Source organism: Talpa europaea, assembly GCF_964194135.1.
Source record: "Talpa europaea genome assembly, chromosome: 8".
NCBI lineage: Eukaryota > Metazoa > Chordata > Mammalia > Eulipotyphla > Talpidae > Talpa > Talpa europaea.
This window is the reverse complement of record NC_140075.1, coordinates 51,720,549-51,744,649: the sequence shown is the minus strand read 5'-3', so window position 1 is coordinate 51,744,649 and position 24,101 is coordinate 51,720,549. Positions and strand designations below refer to the sequence as shown.

The 24,101-nt window shown below is 46.5% G+C and overlaps 1 protein-coding gene across 1 annotated transcript; it reads right to left on the bottom strand.

Annotated features, from left to right (window-relative positions):
* Positions 1-208: 208 nt before the first annotated feature.
* Positions 209-24,101, bottom strand: SLC24A1 (solute carrier family 24 member 1; the record flags this gene model as incomplete). The annotated part of the gene is made up of 9 exons (XM_084240170.1): positions 209-458; positions 1,326-1,492; positions 2,667-2,756; positions 3,991-4,389; positions 7,071-7,168; positions 11,211-11,319; positions 12,572-12,625; positions 18,411-20,258; positions 24,003-24,101. 9 exons carry the CDS (start codon positions 24,099-24,101, stop codon positions 209-211), a joined length of 3,114 nt encoding a protein of 1,037 aa, XP_084096296.1.

Below are 24,101 nucleotides of genomic sequence, written 5' to 3'. Positions count from 1 at the left end.
CCACACCCCTCCAGAGGTGAGGTTCTTAATCCACAATGAGCTGCAGGGGTTTCTGAGAATAAAGTTCAGTCCCATATCACAGAGTGGCTCCTGGCCACTCAGTTCACTCTCCTGGATGATGTTCGTTGTTTCATTAATGTAATGAGGTACAATAACTTCTGGTCTAGTTTTTTGATCCGTGTCCATTGTGAGCATCAGTGACTTGGACTCAGACAGATACAGGACAGGATATGATTCGATCTTCTAACATCACACTGATTATCAGGAATACAAAGTAAAGGAGGAACATTGTGAAGCCCAGGATCTTGTTCATTCTCCATTTACACGATGCAATTGAAGAGACCACAAACAACAGCATGAGAAAAAGCAAAACAATTGCACAAAATAAGCCATTACTGCTGACTGGAACAGGCTGCAATCCATTAATAAGAGAGAAAAGCAACCAAGGAACAGGCAAGCTGCAAGATTGAAGAAAAAGTATGAATATTCTTAAGGTTTTTAATAATCCCATATGTATATAATCAATATTTTGCAGTTTACAAGGCACTTCTTTTTATTGAGCTAATTAATATTGGTTTACAGCTTTGTGATTTAGAGGACTGAGTTTTTTTCTGTCATACTTCATTTCTTTAAGACAAACCCAGATCATGATATGGAACTCTTTCATCTCTAAATTTTCACCATAAGGCCTCGCTCAGAATAACATTCTTTTAAATTCTCTAGTGATCAAGACTCTCTTGATCACTTTACCTACCCCACTGCACACACATACACACACACATACACACAAAGTTGAATTAAAGAAACCAAAGCCACCACCCAAATCCAGGACATGTTTGGGGAAATGAAAATAGCCTGCTCTGCTCTGACAAACCTGGGAGGAAGAGTAAGGGAACACACACAGAAGGATATGTATTTGCTTATTTATACAAAATGCTTTCAGAGCCTCTGAGCTGGCAGGTGCCCAAATGCAAAGAAGCAGGACTATCAGGAAGTGAGACTGAGTCACCACTCCTTCCAACCCCACCTCCACCTCCTTGGAGGTCAGTGAGCAGCATATTTGACTGTATTTGGTAATGGAATTTAATGGACTTTATTTTTCAATTCATCTATAAATTCCAGTCAGCTACATTTCAAGCAGCATTCTAGTTCTATTAATCCCATCTGTTAGTGATGGATAAAAGGAGGATACTGTGTTGCCTTGTAGAAACTAATAATATAAATGTTCTTTACTCCATGTATAATTAATGAAGCTGAGCAAAAGGAGCCACATAATGTTTTCCAGCCACACTTGATATGCCTTGGAAAGCAACTTTGCCACTCACCCCACGGTGATATCAAATATGTTGCTGCCCACAGAGCTTGAGACGGCCATGTCGCCCAGGCCTTTCCGAGCAACAATCACACTGGTGATGAGGTCAGGAATTGATGTCCCTGCTGCTAGGATTGTCAATCCCATAATCTCTTCAGAAATCCCTATCGTTTCTCCAACCTGGTAAACAGTAACGGTAATGAGAAACCATAGCAACAGCAGGTGAAAAATCTGAGCCTCTTCAAAGCACCACCCACACACTACTGTGTCAAGCCTGCTGTGGAGCTCAGCACACACAACCTGAGTGAGAGTGGAACGGATGTCTGGAGACCTGGGCCGCGGGGATGAAGAAAGTGGCCCCTGCTTAACACTTCATAGAACGATGCTATCTTTTTCTAAATTGGACTAAAAGTTCACCTATGACACCACCTCTTACTGTCATTCCAACCACATCACCTCTGCCTTCCCCAAAGAACTGCTCCTCCAAAGTTCTATTCCTGTCATATTTCCATTTCCAGGACAATGGACACCTGCTGTATCAGGAACTAAGCTAGAGGCTGGAAATGGAAGATTAGAGCAGGACAACACAGACGCTGCTCTCAGCTAGGGAAGGGGAAAAGCTTGTTAACAACAGGTACAGCTCTGTTGTTTTTTGTTCTACAAAAAAAGGTACAAGTACTCAGAAGAGGACTGATATTTTTTTGCCAGAGAGGAGACAAAACTGAGCTAGTTCTCATAACTATATGATTTCACCAGGTGGAGAGATTTCTATATGATTTCACCAGGTGGTGCACAAGAGAAAGCAGGAACTATGGCTATGAAGGAATGGTTGAGCTGGACCAGGTTGTAAAGGGCCTCCCCTGTCACACTACCCTGGGAATACCTTATAAGATTAAAAACACACTTGAAAAGTCTTTACAGGGGGCCTCCCTGGTGGCACAAGGATTTAAGCACCGCACTATGAACCAATCTGAAGCCTCTGCCGCACGAGTTCAATCCCCGGCTGGCCGGCGAAGGAGCTACCCACATGGTACAGCAGACCTATCCTGCCTCGCCCGCTGCTCCCCTCAGCAGTATATTTCACTCAATCTGCCTGTTCTGCTCCCTGCTCTGTCTCTGGTGAATCCTCTCACCACCACCCCCACATCTCTGGCCTGTGCCCCACCCAGCTCTTGTATGCATAACTAAATAAATCTTTAAAAAGAAAAAAAATTTAAAAAGCCTTTACAAACAACGTAGAAACTACAAGTTCACGCACTCCTCAGCAATCCACGGGCACTGGAAATTTGCCCAGAAGGAAAAAAGTGGTCTCGGGACCTGCTTGTGTAGGGCTTAGCTGCTGATGTTCACTCACCTGGTGAGCCCACCACACCATGAGGTACGAGAACATGGCAATCCACATGATGGATCCCAGGAAAGTAAGAACAAAAAACTTTCTCGACTCCTGTTTGCAAGTTTGAAAGGAAAGAGAAATTCAGTTGCAGAGGCTAAAGGTTTTTGGCCCTCTTGAGGGAGCCAGCATCAGTGACAGCAGCTGCTGGAGCAGTGATGGAGAGGATCTGGAGACATTGGAGCAAAGAGCTCTGTCTCCAGTGAGGCCTGGCGATTGCTGGGAGAGGATGGGGTTGGTGGCCTATAGTGGGGCCCCGTCAGTGAGGGGGCCACCCAACTGGAGAGCTATTTGCTGCTCTAGAACCAGACCCATCTAGGTGTTTGATTTAGTTTCTGCAGCCTGCCCCCATCACAACCACCCACCTCACTTCTTTCCAGTCGTGGAGACAGAAAGAACATAGACTGCCTTTGGGTGGGATACATTAGTCATACCTTTCCCTATAAATAGGACTGCGGGGTAGAAATAGCACCTAGTGCCCTATGTTTTCAGAATCTCCCTATGATGTAGGAGAGTGCAGTGGCACCATCCACTTGTTATAATCAAGAAACTGAGATGGGAGGGAGGAGGAGGGAGAGGGATCAGAGGGGGGACGGAGGAGCACAGGGGACTGAGGTGATGGTGCACGGGTGCATTGGGGAAGGAAACTATGGGGACTACACCTGAGGGGGTGGGGGAAGCAAATACTGTTTAAAAATGAACAATGGGGCCTCCCCGGTGGTGCAGCGGTTGAGCACTGGGTTGCGAAGCTGCCCGCAGCCTCTGCAGCGCCAGTTCGATCCCCGGCTGCTCCCCGGCCACCGGAGGAGGGTCCCACATGGCCCGCAGACCTCTCCTGCCGCCTGCTGCTCCCCTCAGCAGTGTACTTCGGTCCTTCTGCCTGCTCTGCTCCCCGCTCTGGCTCTGGTGAATTCTCTCACCCTCCCGCGCTTCTGACTATACCCAGTGCTTGTATAAATAAAAATCTTTTAAAAAATTAATAAATATATTTTAAAAAATGAACAATGATATAAAAAAATAAATTAATATAAAATATATATGTAAAAAAAAAAGAAAAAGAAACTGAGATGGGAGACAAGGAGGAACTCACACTCCCTATAGTGATAGAAATAAGCATATTTACAGCCTCTCCAGCCCACTTTTTTGCCCGTAGGTGAATGGTCCCCTCCTGAATTGCAATGTCATCCCAGAGTCCCTCTGTGGTTGAGCACTGCCCTCTCCCTCCTCTTGAGTGGGAGTGCCCAGAGACCCCACAGACTCCCTGGAGGTGGACGGCCAAGAAACTCACCAGCCTCCGGACATCGGGTACTGTCAGCCACAGTGGGAGCACAATGGGCAGGAGGAAGAGGTACATGGCCTGCTTGTGCCTGGTCTCAGGCCACTCCAGGGACAAAGGCTCCTCTTCTTCTTCTTCATCCTCCACTTCCTCCTCAACTTCACTATCACCTCCCTCTTCATCATCTGTACCTTTCTCATCACTTTGGGCTTCACCTTGATTTTCAGTACTGAATTCCTGCTTTTTAGTTTCACCTTCATCTCCTTTCATATCATCTTCATTTTCATTGTCTCCTTTTCCTTCTGCATCGATTTTACCTTCACCTTCCAGTTGAGTTTTACCTCCATTTTGTCCTCCATTTTCCCCTTCAAAAGCATCACTTGTCATTGCCGTTCCAGCCACATGTCCTTCCTGCAACCCAAAGCCAAAAGAGTAGTAGGTTAATAACTGCTCTGCTGGTTTTCCTTCCCAGTTTCTCCCATTTATTTGTTGTTATTTTTTTCAGAATATATCTAAAAACTCCAGTATGAGGAGGAAACTAGTGCAATTATTCATAAGATTCCTTCCACGACACTCCTCCCCAGTGGTAGTCTTTATTTAATCATTTCCAAGTACAGAGAACTCACCACCTAAAGCAGCTTCTGTCATTTGACAATTATGATAAGTCTGAAGTCTCTATTTATACCAACATTCTACCCCCTGCGTATAGGTTTGCTCGTTGGAGCCACAGAAAACAAGGCTAATCACTCTTCCATTAGGTAACTCTCTATCCTGGGTTAAAGATTCCTAGGTTCTTTTTCATTCCCACACATCATTGCGTAGAGCCTTCTCCCCACCTTGGTAATCTCATTCTGGTAAGATTATATCCTGTGAGGAGCCTATGGGATTATCACTTCCCTTGTCTTCAATCTTATACTTCCACTAATGTTGCCTAATACGGCATGATATCTTTTGATAATACTAAAACTCCCCAACTGTTATATTACCATATAAGTATAAAATAATAATGATGATAATACCCATTTATTGAGGGTTTTATGTGATAAGCACCATACTAAGTTATTTAATAATGGTAACAGTAACAGCAATAATAACTAGCATTTACTATGTTTCATAAGTTATTTAATTAACAATACAAGTAGAATTAGGTCCACCTGACACAGAGACTAAGATAGTGTACTCTTAAATAACTTGCACGTGATCCACATAGTTTATAAGTGAAAAAGTTGAGATTTGAATATGGATAGCCCATTCTTAGCCTCTTAGCTATCACCAACCTACCCTGCTTTGCAAATGCCAGGACCAAATCTATCTTTGGTTCCCAAACTTGGTAGCCTAGTTACCGACCTGATTAGAAATACAGACTTCCTGGACTAACTGAATTAGAATCTTTGGGAATGGAAGCAAGGAATCTGCTTTGAAATGCTCACAAATGTTTCTAATAGATCCATCTGCACATGGAACCATGGACTGATGACTCCATGCACTCTGAAAGCCACTGATTCTGTAGGGTCCTTGTATTAGGCATGCAATTTACCTGTAACAACATGGCACTTCCAACACCCAAGGGAAGTTCAGTGAGTCTCAACTCTGCTGCTGACTAGATCACCTGGAGGCTTTAAAAACATTCATGCCCAGGGCCTCCCCGGTGGCGCAGCGGTTGAGCACTGGGTTGCGAAGCTGCCCGCAGCCTCTGCAGCGCCGGTTCGATCCCCGGCTGCTCCCCGGCCACCGGAGGAGGGTCCCACATGGCGCGCAGACCTCTCCTGCCGCCCGCTGCTCCCCTCAGCAGTGTGCTTTGGTCCCTCTGCCTGCTCTGCTCCCCGCTCTGGCTCTGGTGAATTCTCTCACCCTCCGCGCTTCTGACTGTACCCAGTGCTTGTATAAATCAATCAATCAATCTTGAATAAATAAATAAATAAATCTTTAAAAAAAAAAAATTCATGCCCAAGGACCCATCCCAGATATTCTGACTTTATTGGTTAAGAGTGGGGTTGGGCACTTTTTAAAACTTCCCCTAATTATTCTAATTATTCTAATATGCAACCAGAGTCTAGAACTCCTATTGACATCAAACATTAATATCCATGAGGCCTGTGCTTCAAATTGAGAAAGAAAAATAAGAAGATATTAGACTAAAATAAGTCCTGTTCCTATCAGGAGAGAAGACTTCCAGGAGATGACAGATGAGTTACTTAAATTCATAGATATGGGAGTGTCTTCCCAGCCTGCACCCTCTTCTCTGAGAACTGTCACCCTGAACCCCTGAGCGGGTGACTACCTTCTGTGATGGGAGTCAAAGCACCCCACCTCTCCCTGCCACTGCTGCTGGGTGCAGGCTGGATCCCTGAACCATGACTTGGTTTGAACAAATTCTCTCCCCTTAGAAACTGGGTCTGCAAATGAAGCTGAGGTGCCTCCGAAGGTTCTTTCCCCAGCAACACTCTTCCCTTGTTCCCATTCCCAGCTGCCTGGTCTCATAAGCTGCCTGGCCTCGCTGGCCCCTAGCTATGGACAGGCCCAGCAACAGTTGTCCCTTAAGTTCTCATAGCATGTGACAGTCAGCAACACATTGCCATATATGTCATCTCCCTCATACTAAGGTATTATAGTGAATTAACTTGACCCTCAGAGAAAAGAAATGCTCCTCCCAGGGGAATGAAAATCAAACCACATTTCAGACCTTTAGGAAGAAAGTGCTTTTGGGTGCCTCCCTGGTGGCACAAGGGGATGAGACGCAACATATGAAGCTGTCAGCAGCCACTGCAGCACGAGTTCGATCCCCAGCTGGGGAGGAGACCCACATGGCACAGCAGATCTCTCCTGCCTCTCCCGCTGCTCCCCTCAGCAGTGTATTCCTCCTGTTCTGTTCCCCACTCTGTCTCTGGTGAATCCTCTCACCCTTCACACCTCTGGCCTGTGCCCCAGTTCTTGTATGCATAAATAAATAAAATCTTTAAAAAAAAAAAAAACTTTAAAAAGTCACATTGCTCCTAATATTTAAAAAATAAAAAGAAAGAAAGTGCTTTTGGTTAGCATGTCCTACCCTGGGCCTCTCAAATTCCTCCACCGGGGAAGAGGCTTGTGCCTACCTGACTGCTAGAATCCTCATCCTGATCTCCCTTGACATCTGGAGCAGGGGCTGGTGTGACTGTGACTGTGACTGCAAGGAGCTTGGCTGGCTCCTCCTCTTTAAAGGATAGACATGGGATAGGTCAGAAGAGTGCGCCAGGTTCTGAGGGCAGTTGGTCAAAACCATTGTGACTCCAGGACTATTGGACTTACCCATTTAGGGGTCTTGGAAGGTTTGTTGGGGGAAAGTAAAATGATGCGATATGAATTGCTAGTGCAGATGCGAGGGCAGCTGAGCAGTGGCCAACCTCGCCCTCCTGTACTCACATTTCCATCCTGGCTGATATGAGCTATGGATACTGTGAACAGCTGGGGCAACTGGGGCAGAGGGCAAATCTCCAACTCCCAGGGTTTCACCCTTCCCCCCACAAACTGCAGGGGGAGGATCTTGCTGATTTAGGCATCCTCAGAATAGCTTTGGTGGGTAAAGGGCCTTGGAAAGGCTGGAGCTTTGGGTTTAGGTACTGGCTATCTTACTTCTTGGCTGTGTGGCAAACGCTGTTCTACCCCCTCCAGGGCTACAGGGTGCATCGGACTGGCGTGCTGTCCTGGTGTGCTGTGCTGAGCCCACAGAGCAGAAGCTACCCCACTCCTGCCACAGCTGTCACATAGATGCTAGACTTTTATGTCATCAGACTCTTGGTAGCCTTCCCTCACTGGGATTGCCAAACTGAGACCAATTCCTAGCAGCACTATACTTGTGTAGAAGTGACAGGAAGAAGTAGAGTCCAATAGAGTCTCATCTGGGACAAAATTTAGCTAAAAAGAAGTGGAAGCTCAACAACCCCTGGGCTGGTCTTGGTTACCCCATCTGAAAGGAGTAGGAGGGAGTGGTGCAGGGCTGCCCTCAGGCCAGCACTTTGTCAGAGATGGAGCACAGGAAGGAGGCCAAAGTGCAGCACAGCAAATGTGCAGGGCAACAGCAGATCATTACTGACTGAGAGAAACCAAGCGCTGAGCTTTGGCTGCTGGCCAACAGGAGAGAGGAAGGTGGCAGAAGAAACGCCACTGTTTTCACCATCCTCTCACTTCCGGTCTGCTATCCGCTTTGGCCTTGGGGCTTGGCTTTGAATGATACAGGAAACACCTGCCAGGACTCCTGCCACAGCTTCAGTGACACCAGTGAGTGAGCAGTCAAGCAGCTGCCGTGGATGGGAAGAGGCTGGCCTGTGAGTTGTGAGGTGTGGATTCTGGTCTTACCTTGTTCAGGGTACCCAACTCCCACACTTTCATCTTAAATTCCCTGCCCTGCCCCTACTGACTGTGACTTTGGCAAGTCACTTTCCTTCTCTGGGCCTATCCCCTCTGGCAAAATGACATGGTGCAACTCAGGGACAACAAATAGGATTAATTTCCTTTATGAGCTCAAGTGAGGGCTGCCTGAGTGCAGAATTGAGAATGCTGATCCAAGCCTGGTAGGAAAGTAGCATGACTGCTGAGCTGTCTGCAAGAGGCAGCGAATGGAGAAACAGAGTCAGGGAGACATTTTTGCCATCCTTGGACTAGGCTATCTGTAAGGTCCCTTGTAACTTACTTTCTGCGTTCCCTCTCTAAGCCAGTCTCCCCTCTCTAAAAAGGCAACATTAACATACTCAGAGCAGTGATATTGGGGTTCATGAGACAAAAATAAATAAAAGCGCAGTCACTGCTGCAATTAAATACTATTTGTTAGCTCAGATTCTGGAGCCAGACAGCCTGGGTTTGAATCCTAGTCCTGCCACTTGCCAGCCATAGACCTACCTGGCTGATTCCTTAACTTCTCTGTACTCAGATTCTTCATCAGTAAAATCGTTCAGAGTTGTTGGCATAAATAAATGTATACAAGAATGTACTTAAATTAGAACCTGGCACCTAGAGAGCGCTATATAGTTTTAAGTTTTAGCTATGACAACAGTGATGCATTGACAACAGTATTTGAGAGTGGCCACTCCACCCAGGAAGCAAGTCTGTACTAGTGAGGCCTGGCATTCCAGAGGGTCTGAGTGAGAAGGGACCCTGAAGATCCTTTAGTCCACAACACTGATAGGGAGAAGCGCACTCTGGAAAGGTGGTTGGGTCAAACACTTCTCTGGTCCAGGACAGGCAGGACATGTAAACAGGTCTGAAATTTTCTCTTCGCAAACAGTTTCCAGAATTCTCAGAGTTGGTTCAACTGCCATCACTTCTGGTAATAGGGGCTAACTGCAGAGCCACCTCTGTGTGTGTCCCTCAAGGAGTCCTGGTGGCCAGTCCAGCAGGTCCTCCTCAGAACTGAGATGTCAGGAAGTGGGCACGCCACTGCATCCTTCACCCAGGCCACTCCAGTGCCCCCAGGCACCAAGCAGGCACTGCAGTCTTTTGTTGAACACAGATAACTTAGCCGTCATCAAAGGAGGGTTCCTGGTTCCCGTCCTGGCACTAACACATACCCTGACCTCTCATATCCCATACCACTGAGGAAAGCAGGTCAGCTGCAGGCCTCCCCTCCCCCATTTCACACACACACACACACACACACACACACACACACACACACTGAGTGAAATCACCAGAAAAGCTATGGGTATCCAGGAGAGGAAAAGCCCCTCACAGGATAAGTGAGAACTCAGCCCACAGATCAGCATTGTTAGAAGAGTCGGAACACGTGGAAAGAGTGGAAACATCTGGACAGTCAAATATCTGAACAGTGTATGGAAATACAAACATGACTCTGGAAAGCCTTGGGAATGAAAGCATTCATCCTTCCTCACAAGACTGTGTGGCCCCACCCTGCAGGAGGTCAGCGGGTAGATCAGGCTTGGCTGGGCTGAGCAGACTGCATTCCAGAACCGTCAGCCATCATTTCCCAGGAGCACCGTTCCAAGCCCGCCACCCAGGCACACCATGTCCCAAGCCTGCTCCTTGTCCCAGGGATGACATGGTGGAAGTGGCCCAGGCAAGCCAGGCCCTTCAGGGGTGGGTCTTTCTCTTTGAAACCTTGCTAGAGTTGGTGATACCATGAGGCCTGGTCAAGCATAACCCTAAGATAAAGCCTCCTTCCCTGCACCCAGGTTGGTCATCCCCAGCACTGATCACCCACACCACAGCCTGCAGGGGAGCTGTGGGCTCCCCTCTTGTAACACCAGGGGTACTTTTTCCAAAACTGACCCTTGGGGATTGCCTCCCTCAATGTCTATCACTGTTCAACTTGAGAATTTTCAGAGGAAGGTTTGATCACCTTGTGTCTGGCTCTGCTTTTTACAGTACAATGTGCTGTTTTAAACACCTAACAACCCAATATTATATCTGAAGGGGACATTTCAGGACCTGAGTAAATTCTGAGTCCCCCCCCACCCCGACACACACATCAATTTGTTCCTGCACCACAAGTTGCTGGGGGCAGCTCCCTGGGGAAAGCTGGTGGGAAAGTTCAGAGGTGGGACTTGGTAAGTGGATAGTGAGAATTTCAACTGCCCCCATCATTTGTAAAATTGTACATCAGCCGCCATTGCACTGTGGACCCTGCCCTTATCCTCATCATCCCCAGAAATGGTCCTGGCATCTCCCAGGCTGTCCTTTGGGATTCATGAATAGAGAGGGAGGGTGAGGAATTAGTGGGCTTCCTAGGACCCCAGGGCTAAATACAGAGCAAAGGGAGGTGCCACTTAGAGCTTCTGGGCTTGGCCCTTATAGGAGGTGCCCAAGAAGCAGCCCAGTCAGTTTGGGTAGAGCTGCCTGTCTTGAGACTGTGGAACATGGGCTGAAGTGTGGGTGAAGGGTTTTTCAGGGAAGTCACTGAGGGGAGCCCCAACATAGGGCAGTACTGGGCACAGAGTACTCATAGCCTCACTAACTGCAGGTGAACCCCTTCATTTTACAGAGAGGGAGTAGGGATACAGACACCTAAGGACCTTAACTCCTTGGGGCCCTCTCTGGTGAATCCTGTGTCTTGCCTCCACCCTGGTTCCCAGACTGTCTGACTTTACCACCAATTCTCCTCTGCTAACTCTCTTCCTACTCCTGCACTCACCCCCTCCCCCTACCTGCTGCATCTCAATTTTGCAGGCCCCAGTTCTTCAAGTACCAGACAGACGGAAGGTGTGGATGGGGAGACCATGCAGGCATGGAGAGGCTTTGTTTACCTTTTCCCAGGGGGTCCAGGCTGTGGAGCATGAGCCAGAAGATGGTATTGCCAATGGTGCTGTTGTGCAGAGAGGTCCAGCTGCTTCCACGGGTCAGAACAGATGGGACCTGAGAAGGGGGGAGACCGCACGGGCCTCAGTGTCCCCTACTCCAGCCAGTGCCTTGCTCTCCCGGCCTCCCCCCATACAGCCAGCAGAAGCCTGGGAGCCTTATGCTGGCCCCCCTTCCTCCTTCACAGCAGCCAGACATCTCTCTCTGCCTCTCCTTCATGTTTGCATGACTAGAAACTTCTTTGTACTGAAAATTCTCCTCGGTCTCAACAGGGAGTAGGCAATGTGTACTAAGGATACCGCATGACCGAGGGTTTGTCCACTTCTGAAACTACAGCCTCCGAGAAACACACGCTCAGCCACACACCACAGTCAGACCACTGCACACAAGTGCAACCCTTTACAGCCCACAAAGGGCCCCCTCCTGCTGTACAAATCACTGCCCCACCACAGAAATAAAGTTATTTCCCATCTACAGAAAAGGAAGTGAAAACTCAAAAGGCTTACTCAAGCTCATGCAGGGAGCAAATGAGTCAAAGCTAGCACCCAGGTCCAATTCCCATTCCAGTTTTCTTCTACCCACATGCTCAGGGACCCTCACGGGCACATGCACACACACGTCTGAATATGCAGACACACAGATGTGACAGGCATAGAGACATCATCTGATTTACAACGGAAGGTCCCCAGGCAACGACTTACTCTACTCCCTACTAGGTCCCTGTCTCGTTCTCCGACTTCCCCATCCTTCTGGGCTGAGCTCTCCTGCCACCTGGTGGCTGTGGTAAGGCAGTACCTCACAGCAGGCAGAGGGATTTTCCCACAGGGAGGTTTCATTCCGGCCTCGCCTCGCCTCTCTAAGGAGACCGCACTTCTTCCCAAATACCTAGGGGCCAAGGGCACCTAAACTACAATTTTTCAGAAACCTCAGCCCCTCCTGCCCACAGTGGCCCTGCAATGGTTCTCTTAGTTCTGGGACATTCCAAAACCAGAGGTAATTAAGTTTCGTGATCAATCGCAGAATGTTGTGCTTCAGTTCATATAGCCCAGTCATTTCACAGATGTAAAATCTGATGTCCAGGTTCACACCACTAACTAGTGGCCGAGCAAGCAGGGGCATTCTGGACTCAGTTACTCAGTTCCCAAAGGCCAGCTGGAGATGAGAGCCTCTCAGGCAAAAAAGCCAGATCCTTCCCTGCTGACCCTACCAGTGCTCCCAGGAGCTTCCCAGGCCTGAGTCCAGCATCAGGGCCACAGGACCCGGGGTCTGTGTCTGTCTCCCCACTGGGAAGACTTCACATGGCACTGACCTTCAGCTTCCGGGTGTCCTGTAGCTCATCTGCCACAATTGCCCCACTGCCCAGCTGCAAATGGGGACAGGAGTCGTGAGATGCACCAGAGCCCCTGGCTCCTTCTCCCTGCTCCCCTCTCTCTACAGGGAGCCCTTGGGTTGCAACAAAGAAATACACCCAGAGATGACCTGGTCTCAGAAAATATTTAACCTTCAAACCCCAGCCTAGACTTCCACAATCCGGCCTCCTCTGCAGTGTTCCATTAGCTGACTTCCAGTGCCCCAAATAAACCATCCCTCTTACCCGTCTTGAATCCCTCATCCCGGGGTCTCTCCGCCTCTTGGGGCATGCTCTTTCCCCATGTTTCAGTTCTACATGTCACCTTCTGGGGCGCTAAGGTGCCCTTCTAATTCTCTTTCAAGGACTCCTGCTCTTTTCCTTTACAACACTTTATTATTAAAGGAATTAAAGGAGTGAACCTTTCAGCTCAGGCTAGGATGGGCTCTTTGGGAGCACAATGGAGTCCCTATTTGCTAGGCAGGGCCCATGGGTGCTGCTTCCAATCCACCGCATCTCTTCTCATTTCCACAGCAGGCAGCTGACTGTACAGGCCCCTGAGAACCCTTGGGATAAATGTTAACCCTCACAAGAAAGGGGAGAACCAGCCCCTCAGAAGATATTTGCTTGGAGGTTCTGTTGGTTGGTTTAAAAATAAATCCTTCCAGGAAGAAAATAACCCCTGATTCATTAGGAAAGAGTGACAGACTTTTTCCCAGACGTTCACATTCTGAAGTATCCTGGGGCAGAATATGGGGGTGGGGTTTCCAAGGGAGGCCAGACTGGCTCATGCCCACACTTGTATCTCTTTTCACCACTTGGGCCCCATGGAGCTGTCTTGCCCATCAGCATCTCATGTAGATGGCTGGTCTGTCCTCACAAAGCTGGTAGCTCTCTCTATAAAGAAGGACCCCTCATCCTTGAAGACAGAAAAGGCTTTTCAGCCAGGCAAGCACCTCAGCATTATTGTTTGTGGGCTTTCTGTGATGACACATGGTTGAGGTAGGTCAGATATTTAACATTTTTGACCAGAAAAAATACACTGAGATTTCAAAATCAGGGATAAAATTTCAGAGCAATCTAAGTTACACTGTGCTGATAACCAAACAAACATTTACCATCTCCTTATTAGGATCATAAAAGGCACCTTGGGAGGGTGGAGGGGAGAGGAAGGATTAGGGTCAAAATAAGGGGGGGGGTGCAATTATATGGGGAATATAACCAAAATGAAAATGCATACATAGTGCAAAAATGAAAAATGATGTAAGAATTATATAAAATAAAATATTAAAAAAATAAAATGTAAAAAGATAATTAAAAAATAAAGTATTCAACCTACAAAAAAAAAAAAGGCACCTTCAAATAATACAAGGTAGTTTGACAATATTGCCTGAAATATGTTGAGCTTGATTTTTTTTTTTCAGCAGTGTCAAAAGAAAGAATTTAAAATAGTTACTGTGTGTCTATGTCTTATTGTTTCTGGAAATGCTCTTAAGTGAATTCTAATTAAAATCCTTCTTCAAAACCTTTATCCTGGGGCCTCCCTGGTGGCGCAAGAGGTTGAGACACAACCTATGAGACTGTGCGCAGCCACTGTAGCACAAGTTCAATCCCTGGCCAGAGAGCAACCAACATGGCGCAGCAGACATCTCCTGGCTTGCCCGCTGCTCCCCTCAGCAGTGTATTTCAGTCAATCTGCCTGTTCTACTCCCCACTCTGTCTCTGGTGAGCCCTCTCACCCCCCACACCTCTGACTGTACCCCAGTTCTTGTATGCATAAATAAATAAATCTTTAAAAAAAAAAAAAAACACCTTTATCCTGGATCTAGACTACTAGAGTAAAATAAACAGGAAGTTGAAAGGTCTTTTCACAAACACACAGTTATCAGTGGGGTGAATATTCAGTAAGAAAATGAATTTTTCTCTGCTGATCTTACATCTCTAAATTGTTCAGGCAGGGGAACACCTTGGAGTATGCCGCTCTCAGTAAAACACCGCTTGGCCATCCCTATTCCTTTATTTATTGTCTGGTAGCTTTCACACTGAAACATAGTTGAGGGGTTGCAAGAGAGACTGTACGTCCTGCAAATCCTAATACATTCAACTGTCTGACCCTCAAAGCAAAAGTTTTCCTACACCTACCTGCTCTAGTTCATCCCGTTCACTTGATGGCTGAGCCAGCTAAGGCCGGTTTGAAAAGTAAAGAGACAGTAGCACTTTACAGTGTTCCCTTTATCACAGTTACTTTTTTTTTTTAATTTTTTTTAAAGATTTATTTATTTATTTATACAAGCACTGGATACAGTCAGACGTGCAGGCGGGTGAGAGAATTCACCAGAGCCAGAGCGGGGAGCAGAACAGGCAGAAGGACCGAGGTACACTGCTGAGGGGAGCAGCGGGCAGCAGGAGAGGTCTGCGCGCCATGTGGGACCCTCCTCAGGTGGCCGGGGAGCAACCGGGGAGCAAACCAGAGCCGCAGAGGCTGCGGGCAGCTTCTCAACCCAGCACTCAACCGCTGCGCCACCGGGGAGGCCCTATCACAGTTACTTTTGCCTATGCCTGCCCCTTCTACTGGAAGGAATACAATCTTTTTACTTCTCACACTGCCTTTCATTTACGACAGAGGTTTGTCGAATTGCATCAACTTGCCTAGGGTGACAGGGATATTATCAGTGGAGTCTGGATTAAAGCCCAGATATATAAATTCATGAACCAGTGGTAAGGACTATCTACTAGCTCTGTTAACTTTGACTGAATTAATTACCTAGGAACCTCAGTTTCCTCATCTGCAAAATGGGGATAAGAATCTAGTACTTTTAGGGTTTTTATGAGAAATTGCTGCGGGAAAGTATGTAAGGAATAGGCCCTGCATAAGTATGTAATCCATAACCCATTCCATTCTCTCTCTAAATTGTTAGACTCCCCTGAAGAAACCAAAACAAATACTTGGAGAACTTCTGTTAGGAAGGAGTCCCTGGCTCAGCCTTCTGGAAGACTGAAAGGTTGTATCTCCATTGAGTAGCAATGATGAACCTCACATAGCTGCCCTCTCCACACCTCCCCCCAGATGGGTGACAAAGGAAGGGGCAGGCCCAGGTATCGTTCCCGTGCCTGCTTTTCTTCAGTGCAGTGCTGAAGAGAAGTCCTCCACTTCTCCTCCCCCTCCAGACTTCCTGAGCAAGTGTGGCTCTGACCTTGCCTCCCCAGCCACCTGTCTTGGCCCCTAGCTACTCTGTCTGATCTTGCCCCACTTCTTCCAGATTTCCTCACCTCTGGGGATGACTGATTGAATAAGCCCAGTCCAGACTGAATAAGGCCCCTGCCTTCCTAAGAATATGTTCCAAGGAGGGACCCATCAGTCAGGGAGAGACGTGAACCAAGAAATCGATGTGTGAGAGAAGAGAGAACAAGGCATTTTTATTTTCATAGTTAAAGTAAAATAATTTACAGAGGTTGAGTACATAGCCTAAACCACAAAAATGAAAACCAACAGTTTACTAGATTAAAGATTGGATTTTCAGAGAATTGCTTCATGAATTCGAAATAGTCCCTTTTTCTGGCTATCAGAAACCTTGGTGATATTCTGAATCTGAATGGTTTTTAAAAAGTCATTTAAAAGCAGCTATTAGTTCTTGAGTTATTTGGACTGGTTTTTAGAAGGCATTTGTTAGTGATGGAAAATCCTAAATATAGATTTTCTATTTTAAATAAATATAGATCTATAACTTCAAGTATAGCCAGTAATTCAACCTCTTTTTAAAAATTGATGCTGTTAATTAAAAAGTCATACAGAGACTGTTTCAACAAATAAACAAGGATGGAATTGTAATCAGCACCACTGGTGATTTCACTGGTTGGCAAAGAGCTGCTGCTAAAGCTTTTGAAGAGTCTCTTAAGTAGGTTAGAAATTCTCTTTTGAATAGGGGAGTGAAGAGCACAAGGAGCTATGGAGATGGTTCATGGGTGATACGGAGGTGGGAGATTTATGGGGACTACACCTAAGGGGAGAAATCAAATACTGTACAAAAATGAACAATATAAGAAAAAAAATTTTTTAAAGAAATTCTCTTTTTAAATCAGTAATTCTTGGCAAACTTTGCTTTGACAGTCTAGCTCTGATGAAATGGAAGATAAAGAATTTGTGGAATTTAAATAAAAACAGAGTTTACTATTAAGGGCTGAGAGGCAAGTCACAGGTATTTTGAAAGTGCTTTTCTTGGAGAGCACTGGGACCTCACGGCCCCCCTCAGCAAGGCCTGCCCTAAGAACTTCACAAAGAAGGAGACCCTATTTCTTCATATTACACAATGCAATGCTCTGAGCTTCCCTTTCTTTTTTTAAACCTTTGACTTCATGGAGCAATAATTTGGTAGAAATAACGATGAATGGGGAGTTTAGATACGAGTTCTGAAATCTGTTGGTTGAATGACCTTGGGCAGGGCACACCTCTTTGAGGGGCTTCCTTCAAAGAAGACATTTGGAGCTCAGTTGACTAGGTCAGACAAATGACAGCTTGTGCTGGTGTACCAGAACTGAACTCCCTTGAACACAGGACATTATCAATGAATGTTGGAGGTAGACAGGACCTTTTGTTGATGAGTTGACTCATTTCCCTCAGAGAAGGGAAGAGATGTGTCCAAGCTCACACAGTTAGAGGCAGAATTGGATTACAATACTGGCTTCCTAACTCTCAATCCCATGCCCTGGCCAAGACACATTACCTGAAGAATCCAAAGGGAAGTACATTTCATCTCCCTTGCACCGTATATCTCTGAGATATATTGCTGAAATTGGGCTCAATGCCTACCCACTCATCAAAACTACCCTAGATTAAGTTGCTAAATCCTTCCACTCTGCACACAAAATTCTGCTCACAGCATTGACTTCTCTGTGACCCAAAACAGGCAACCATGAGCCAATCTTTACCCAAACTCACCTTTTCAGAGGAGGAGAGAAATGGTGTCTATATTCCCTCACTTTGGAGTCCCAAGGGCCAAACAACTCTGAGATGAATTTCAGAGATCACTTCCCCACTTTAATCTCATCTTTTGGTTATAGAATCATGCAATGAGTTTAGCAGGAAGGTTCCTCACAGGCACAAAGAAATTCTTGGAAAGAAATTTTGGGCCCAGGAGAAAGTCCCAGGGTTGGAGCTTCTGGTATCTGGTCTCCTGTCAGCACAGAGGGCTCTGCCCCCAGGGCTGGTTTGTCAGTGGAGAGCAGAGTTCCCATATTCTCCAAGATTTTAAAACCAAAAAATCCTTCCACTGTCACACCCATCCAAGTTACCAGCCCCTCCAAATGTGGAATGTGAACAAACAGGATTAGATGAAAATGAGGGTGCTGGAAAAACCCTAAACACTATGCACATGGGAGAGATTATCATTTTTCCCTGCCTCATACCCCCTTGGACATTGTCCGAAGTGCTGCTCTAATGTCATTTCTAAAGACCCAGGCCAACCAACTGGGGTTCAAACCAATGCCCCACTATCTATTTGCTGTGTGACCTTGAATAAGTTCTTTAACTTCATTAGGACACAGTTTCTTCCTCTGTCCATGGAAGATCACAATAATAACTGCTTTATAAGGTAACTGGAGGTCAAGCCAAGGTCACTGTAACAAAGGCTCCAGCACTATGCCTGGCAGAGAACAGGAGTCTAAGTGCCTAATGAACATCAAGGGAACCAGAGCACCCTTCTCTTCAGGTCTGACCTAACACTTTCTACTCTTCAGTTCCCATCTCCCTCCCATTCCTTTTGCTCCAAAGGGGTTAGAGAAGCATGTGCCAGCCTGACCTTACCTTGTTGAGGTCCCCTAAGGCCATGACCTTGGTCACGGGTCCTTTGTTAAGATGCTCCTTTACCCAGGCTTCGAGCTGCTTGTTCCACTTCATGGCGAGCACATAGAAGGCATAGGCCAACAGCAGCAGCAGGCTCTCCCACCAGGCAATGAGACTATCCAGGAAGAACATGATGAGCATCATCAGGTCAAGGATGTAGAAAGAGACGTCACGGAACAAGGGCCACCAGGTAAGGTGGAGGATCTCCCGGGAGAAGAGGGAACAGGTGCCGATGACAAACAGAATGTTAAACACAGCAGAGCCCACGATGGTACCAATGCCCACATTACTGTGGGAGATAAAGACACCGATGAGGGATGTGAAGAGCTCAGGGGCAGAGCCTCCAGCAGCCATGAATGTAGCGCCTGCCACATCCTCAGAGATCTGCAGTTTCTCTGTGATGATGCCCAGGGCTGGGACAAAGTACTCTTCACACACGATGGCCAAGGCCACGAACACGTACATCATGCCAAAGATATGCAGGATCAACCAGCCCTGCCGTCGCTTCTCCACACCAAACAGGTCTGGGGGGTATTCTCCCTGTGGGTGGAGGTCTGACCATCTGGAGGGCAGTACTGAGGGACTGGGACTGGGCACCTCTGGGATCATGGCTGTTGTCAGGCTGGGGGAGGGGGCAGTAGGCACGGCCACATAATGATGAGCCTGGGTGATTGGATCTGCTCTGTTTCTGGGAGTTGCTGAGGTGCTACGTGCTGTGGAAAGTTTCTGGGTCAGCCCCCAAAAGGTGGCTGAGGAGAATCCGAAGGTGGGTGCACTGGTTCTGAAAGAGGGGTTCCTACCTTTCCAGGCAGCAGCAGGGGTTTTGGTTTCTGCCTGTCTTCTGTCTGCTGTGGTGCTTGTCATCTCTTGCCCCTCAGGGGCGTCTGGGGTGTGATCCACGGCTGCTCCCTGGGGCGTTGTCAGGTTGTTCTCCTCCACTAACTCCCCAGGTTTGGTTGAGCTGTTCTTACCCATTCTTCTGGGGGTAGTCAGGGTGTTCTTTTCCACCAAAGTATTTGTTTCTACATTATTTATCAAGAAGGTTGGGGTGTTAGCAATTATTTTCTTGAGATTAGTTGGGGTGGTTTTCTCCATTATGCTCTGGGAAGGGTTGGTCGCCAACATTTTGTAGGTTGTCATAATTTCACTGTCTTTCACTGCTGTTTTTAGGTTGAATCCACGGCTTCTTATCACAGTCATGAGTGTGGATGGGGCATCATTGTCAACTGTTCCACCAAGTGGTGATGGAGTGTATTTCTTCACCTTTTCCCTTGCTTGATTTGGGTGGTAGCTCTTCATTTCTCTCCTGAGTATTGTTGGGGTATAATTCCTTATTGTTGGTCTGGCTGTAACTGGAGTGTAGTGATTTAGTATTCCACTGGCTGTGGTTGGGGTGTTTCCCTTTACTCTTTCTGGACTAGCTGCTGTTGGACTGGATTTATTCTTGGGAATTGTTGGAGAGATGTTGGCTGTTTTTCTGGGTGTACTGGGGATGTTCTCCATTGTTTGGCCAGGTGTTGCTTCGTCCCTGTCCTTTGTGAATTGGGGCACCCATGTCTCACTCTCCATTTCAGAGGTAGCTTTCAGAGGGTCACTGGTCACCATTATCACACTGGGGAGGTCTCTGCTGGACAGCTTCATAGGGTGCTGGGAAGAGACTGCTACCCATAGTGAGGGGAGGCTCTGCAGGATCCTCAGGTGCTGGTAGGTAGAAACGATGATCAGCATTCCCAATAGGAAGAGGAAGCAACTCCAATTAAGTCGCTTTGGCTTGAGTAACAGTCTTTCCTGTGCCCCCATACTGATAAACTTCCCCAAAATGGCAAGTTATGTGTGGTTACAGAAGGTCTCTCATTCTGTCCAGGGAAAAATGGGGGCTGTTCTGGGATTCAGGTTAGTATCAGGGAAGATTTCTCCATGAAGTCCAGTTAGGGGATAACCACAAACCTAGAAGTAAAAAAAAAAAAAAAAAGAGGTTATTTGACCACAAGAAAAGAGTTGGAATCCACCAACCGCTAAACCAGAAGAGTGACAATTTATGCAGGGGCCTTTGCAGTGGGAGGCAGTTACTTCTGCAGGAGCAAAGCTACCCTTAGCCCCTGCAATAGGGAGCCATGAATGCTCATGGGGGAAAAGATCATGGAGGGCTCCTCTGTGCTGTGTAGGAGCAGCAGCCCAGGCAGCCCTGGGTCCACCCAGTCTTAACTGGGCTCCCTGCAAGAAGTCCACCAGCACCCCTCAGCTCAGCCTGAGTTTCTGGGAGCACAATCATCCTTAGTTGGTGCCCAGGCCACAGATCTTACCTCATCATAGCCAAGAGGGAAGCTAGGTGACACGATTTTAAGCGTTAGACAAAATAGAAGCAATTGTGGCAGGCAATGCAGAGACACCAAGGCTCCACTAGTTTTTCGATACTGACTCAAAATGATTCCACCATATGATCCAGAGAGGAAAAAACCTAAAAGTGAATGTTTCAGTGTTTCCCATTGAGGAATGGAGTCAAAGGCTTTTATTCCTAGTGCTGCTGTTTCCCAGTGGTGTCACCCTGGACAGGGTGAGCCTCAGTGCCTTATCTGTGAAATGGGCATGACATGATTACATGGAAGTTGATTATACAAAGATGATCTTTGGAAGGACATCTGGAGAAAGGAAACTAAGGGTCATGGGTTAAAGGGAAACTTACCTTTCAATATATCCTAGTGTTCAGTTTATCTGTTTAACCTTTTATCATGTAAATGTTATAATATTTAAAATTTAAATTAACTTTAATAGGAATAAGAATACTTATCTATGTAAGTAGTAGCCATACTATCTATGTCATAGGAATGTTGACAGCATAAAAAAAAAAAACAGAACTGTGAAAACTATTGTACAAATCAAGCACTACCAAAGGGTTAATTTCTCTGCTAGAGGGAAGAACATGAAAGGCCCCCCAAGAATCCTCAGTTTATAAAGAAGGGCATGGAGGCCTAGCCCAAGTAAATATTTATTAATTGATGTCCACAGACTATTGAAAACAATAACTAGAGATATCCACAAACTATTGAAAACAATAACTAGAAAACACTGGTTTTTGCATATGAAGTAACACATTAGAAGTGAGATGTGTAACCCACAGAATCTTAGGTTGTTAAAGGCAGAAAAAACTACAAGTACCGTTTAGTGTGACTCTCAATTTGAGACATGAAGAAACTGAGGTTCAGAGAGGTGTGTCTTGCTTAATGTCACACAGTTAGTGGGTTACAGGGTAGATAAGGCTTCTAATGCCCCAAATTTTCCAGCACACCACACTAATTAGAAATGTAACTGCAATTGTCTTAAAAAGCAAAAGAGGGACAAATAGAAGGAATACAGAATAAGTGTATTTCATTCTTTGTCCTAGTTTCCTATAATTGTCTTTCTACCATCTCTCTGTCCACCCAGTTCCTTGCTGCAAACACTTCCTAGCAGGCCCACTTGAATCTCCTAAAAAACTTAGAAGGGTTGTCTCCTGGTGTGTCTATGTTATGTAATCGAGCTGAGCTGACACCTCAGCTGATCCCCCTTGCCTAATCACATTATTTACCTCCAAACCTGGACATCTGGGTGTCTTCTCAGTTTTGGAAACTTGCCAGATCCAGGGTCTCAAAGAGTGGGTCTGATGCTGGGCAGCAGGGAATACCCCACTCACCTGCCCCCAGTTCCCCTATGGAATCCTAACCAAGGCAGGGTCAGGTATGAAGGGCACCTCAGGGGAAGACTATCCAATCCCTGCTAATACCTGCCTCTAAGAAGCTTATCAGGGCATTGTACAAGATCTAGGTCCCAGTGCTTCTGACAGGGCCTGAGAGGGTGGACCTTCCACCACAGACACAGACGGGCTTTCCCAGGGCCCTTACAATCAGGAGGAAACTGGAAGAACAATTCACACTTGTTACCAAAGGATGCGAATGAGAGGTGGTCCAAGGTACCCATGTCTTAGGGGAGGAAAGATCTGGAAAGATTCAGAAGGAATTGAAAAAGAACCAAGAGAAAGTACCTGGGGCTGAAAACATCAAAGGAACTCAGTGAGCACCTGCCTCAGTTTGCTACTGTGTGATTTAAGTGTAATCTAAATGAAAATGTGGAGATAATATCACCTTTCCTACCTATTTGTAGCATGTATGTCAGAATCAAAATTTAAAATGAAGGAACTCAATTTTGCTGTCGACCTAAAACTGCACAAAGAAATACAGTCTACTTTTTTAAATGAGGCAATATGGGGGAAATATTTTGCAAACTTAAGGCATTTCACACATGAAAAGTATCACATTAGGTCTACAGGAAATCCTTGAGGGAGAGGGCATTGAAAGATCTCCCCAGAGCAGGCTGGGACAGCCCAGAGACCTGCAGAATTGCCCTTCCAACTCAAGGCAAGGGTTGATGTAAGTGGAAATGAAGTGAGGCAATGGGGGTCTCATGACCTTCCCTGTTTCCCAGGAAGTCACTTAAATCATTTGGGTAACCATATCTGATACTTACTCGTTACCCCTTCCTCCCCTTCCTTTTCCGCCCAAGGTACATGGCTAACATGCTGCTTTGATTACTTTCATCTGTTCCCTTTGCTGAAGCACTCTCTGTGGAAAAACTGTCTTCATCTTTAGGTATCATGGGGTCACTCTGGATGTTGGGAGCCTTGAGTAGGGGGTTGACCTCTGCTAGTTACAGCATCTTTGCCTTTAAGCTACTGCAGGCAGAAGCACCTCCAAGTACTTCCCTTCTCATACTAGCTGTCTAACACAGGTTCAGTTTGACCCAGAAAGATGGAAAGAGAAACCCAAATTTATCAGTGATCTTTTTTCTCCCCTAAAATAATTCCTCTATTTTCAAAATGTTATGTGTGCAATATAGGAAATTTAGGAGAGAAGAAAATTCCCAGGAGCGGAATTTCTTTCTTTTATTTTTTTAAGATTTATTTTTGTTTATACAAGAGCTGGGATACAGACCAGAGGCACTGGAGGGTGAGAGGATTCACCAGAGACAGAGTGGGGAGCAGAACAGGCAGACAGACTGAAATACACTGCTGAGGGGAGCAGCAGGCGAGACAGGAGAGTTCTGCCGTGCCTTGTAGGTATCTCCCTGGCCGGCCAGGATCGAACCTGCACTGCAGAGGCTGGGGACAGCTTCACAGCGCTGTGCTCAACCTGCTATGCCACTGGGGAGGCCAGGAATTTCTTTCTTAAATATGCTCATAACTGCTACGAAGTTCTCTGTAGGGGCTCACCTAAATTCTACCTGCTGATGGGCCTCCTTGGTGGCGCAAGGGGTTAAGCACAGCACTGTGAAGCTATCCCCAGCCTCTGCAGGACAAGTTTGATCCTCAGCCAGCCAGGGAACTATCCACATGGTGCAGCAGACCTCTCCCGTCCCGCCCACTGCTCCCCTCAGCAGTTTATTTTAGTCAGTCCACCTGTTCTGCTCCCCACTCTGTCTCTGGTAAGTCCTCTCACCACCCCCACACTTCTGGCCTGTACCTCAGTTCTTGTATACATAAATAAATAAATCTCTTTAAAATTTTTAATAAATTAATTTTACCTGCTGAGGGTAAACCTGGTCCCTCTGTCTTGTTCTCATGGCATTGAGGCATTCAATAGGCTGCAGAAAAGTTTGCTGCTCAACCAAGAGTGGAAGCAT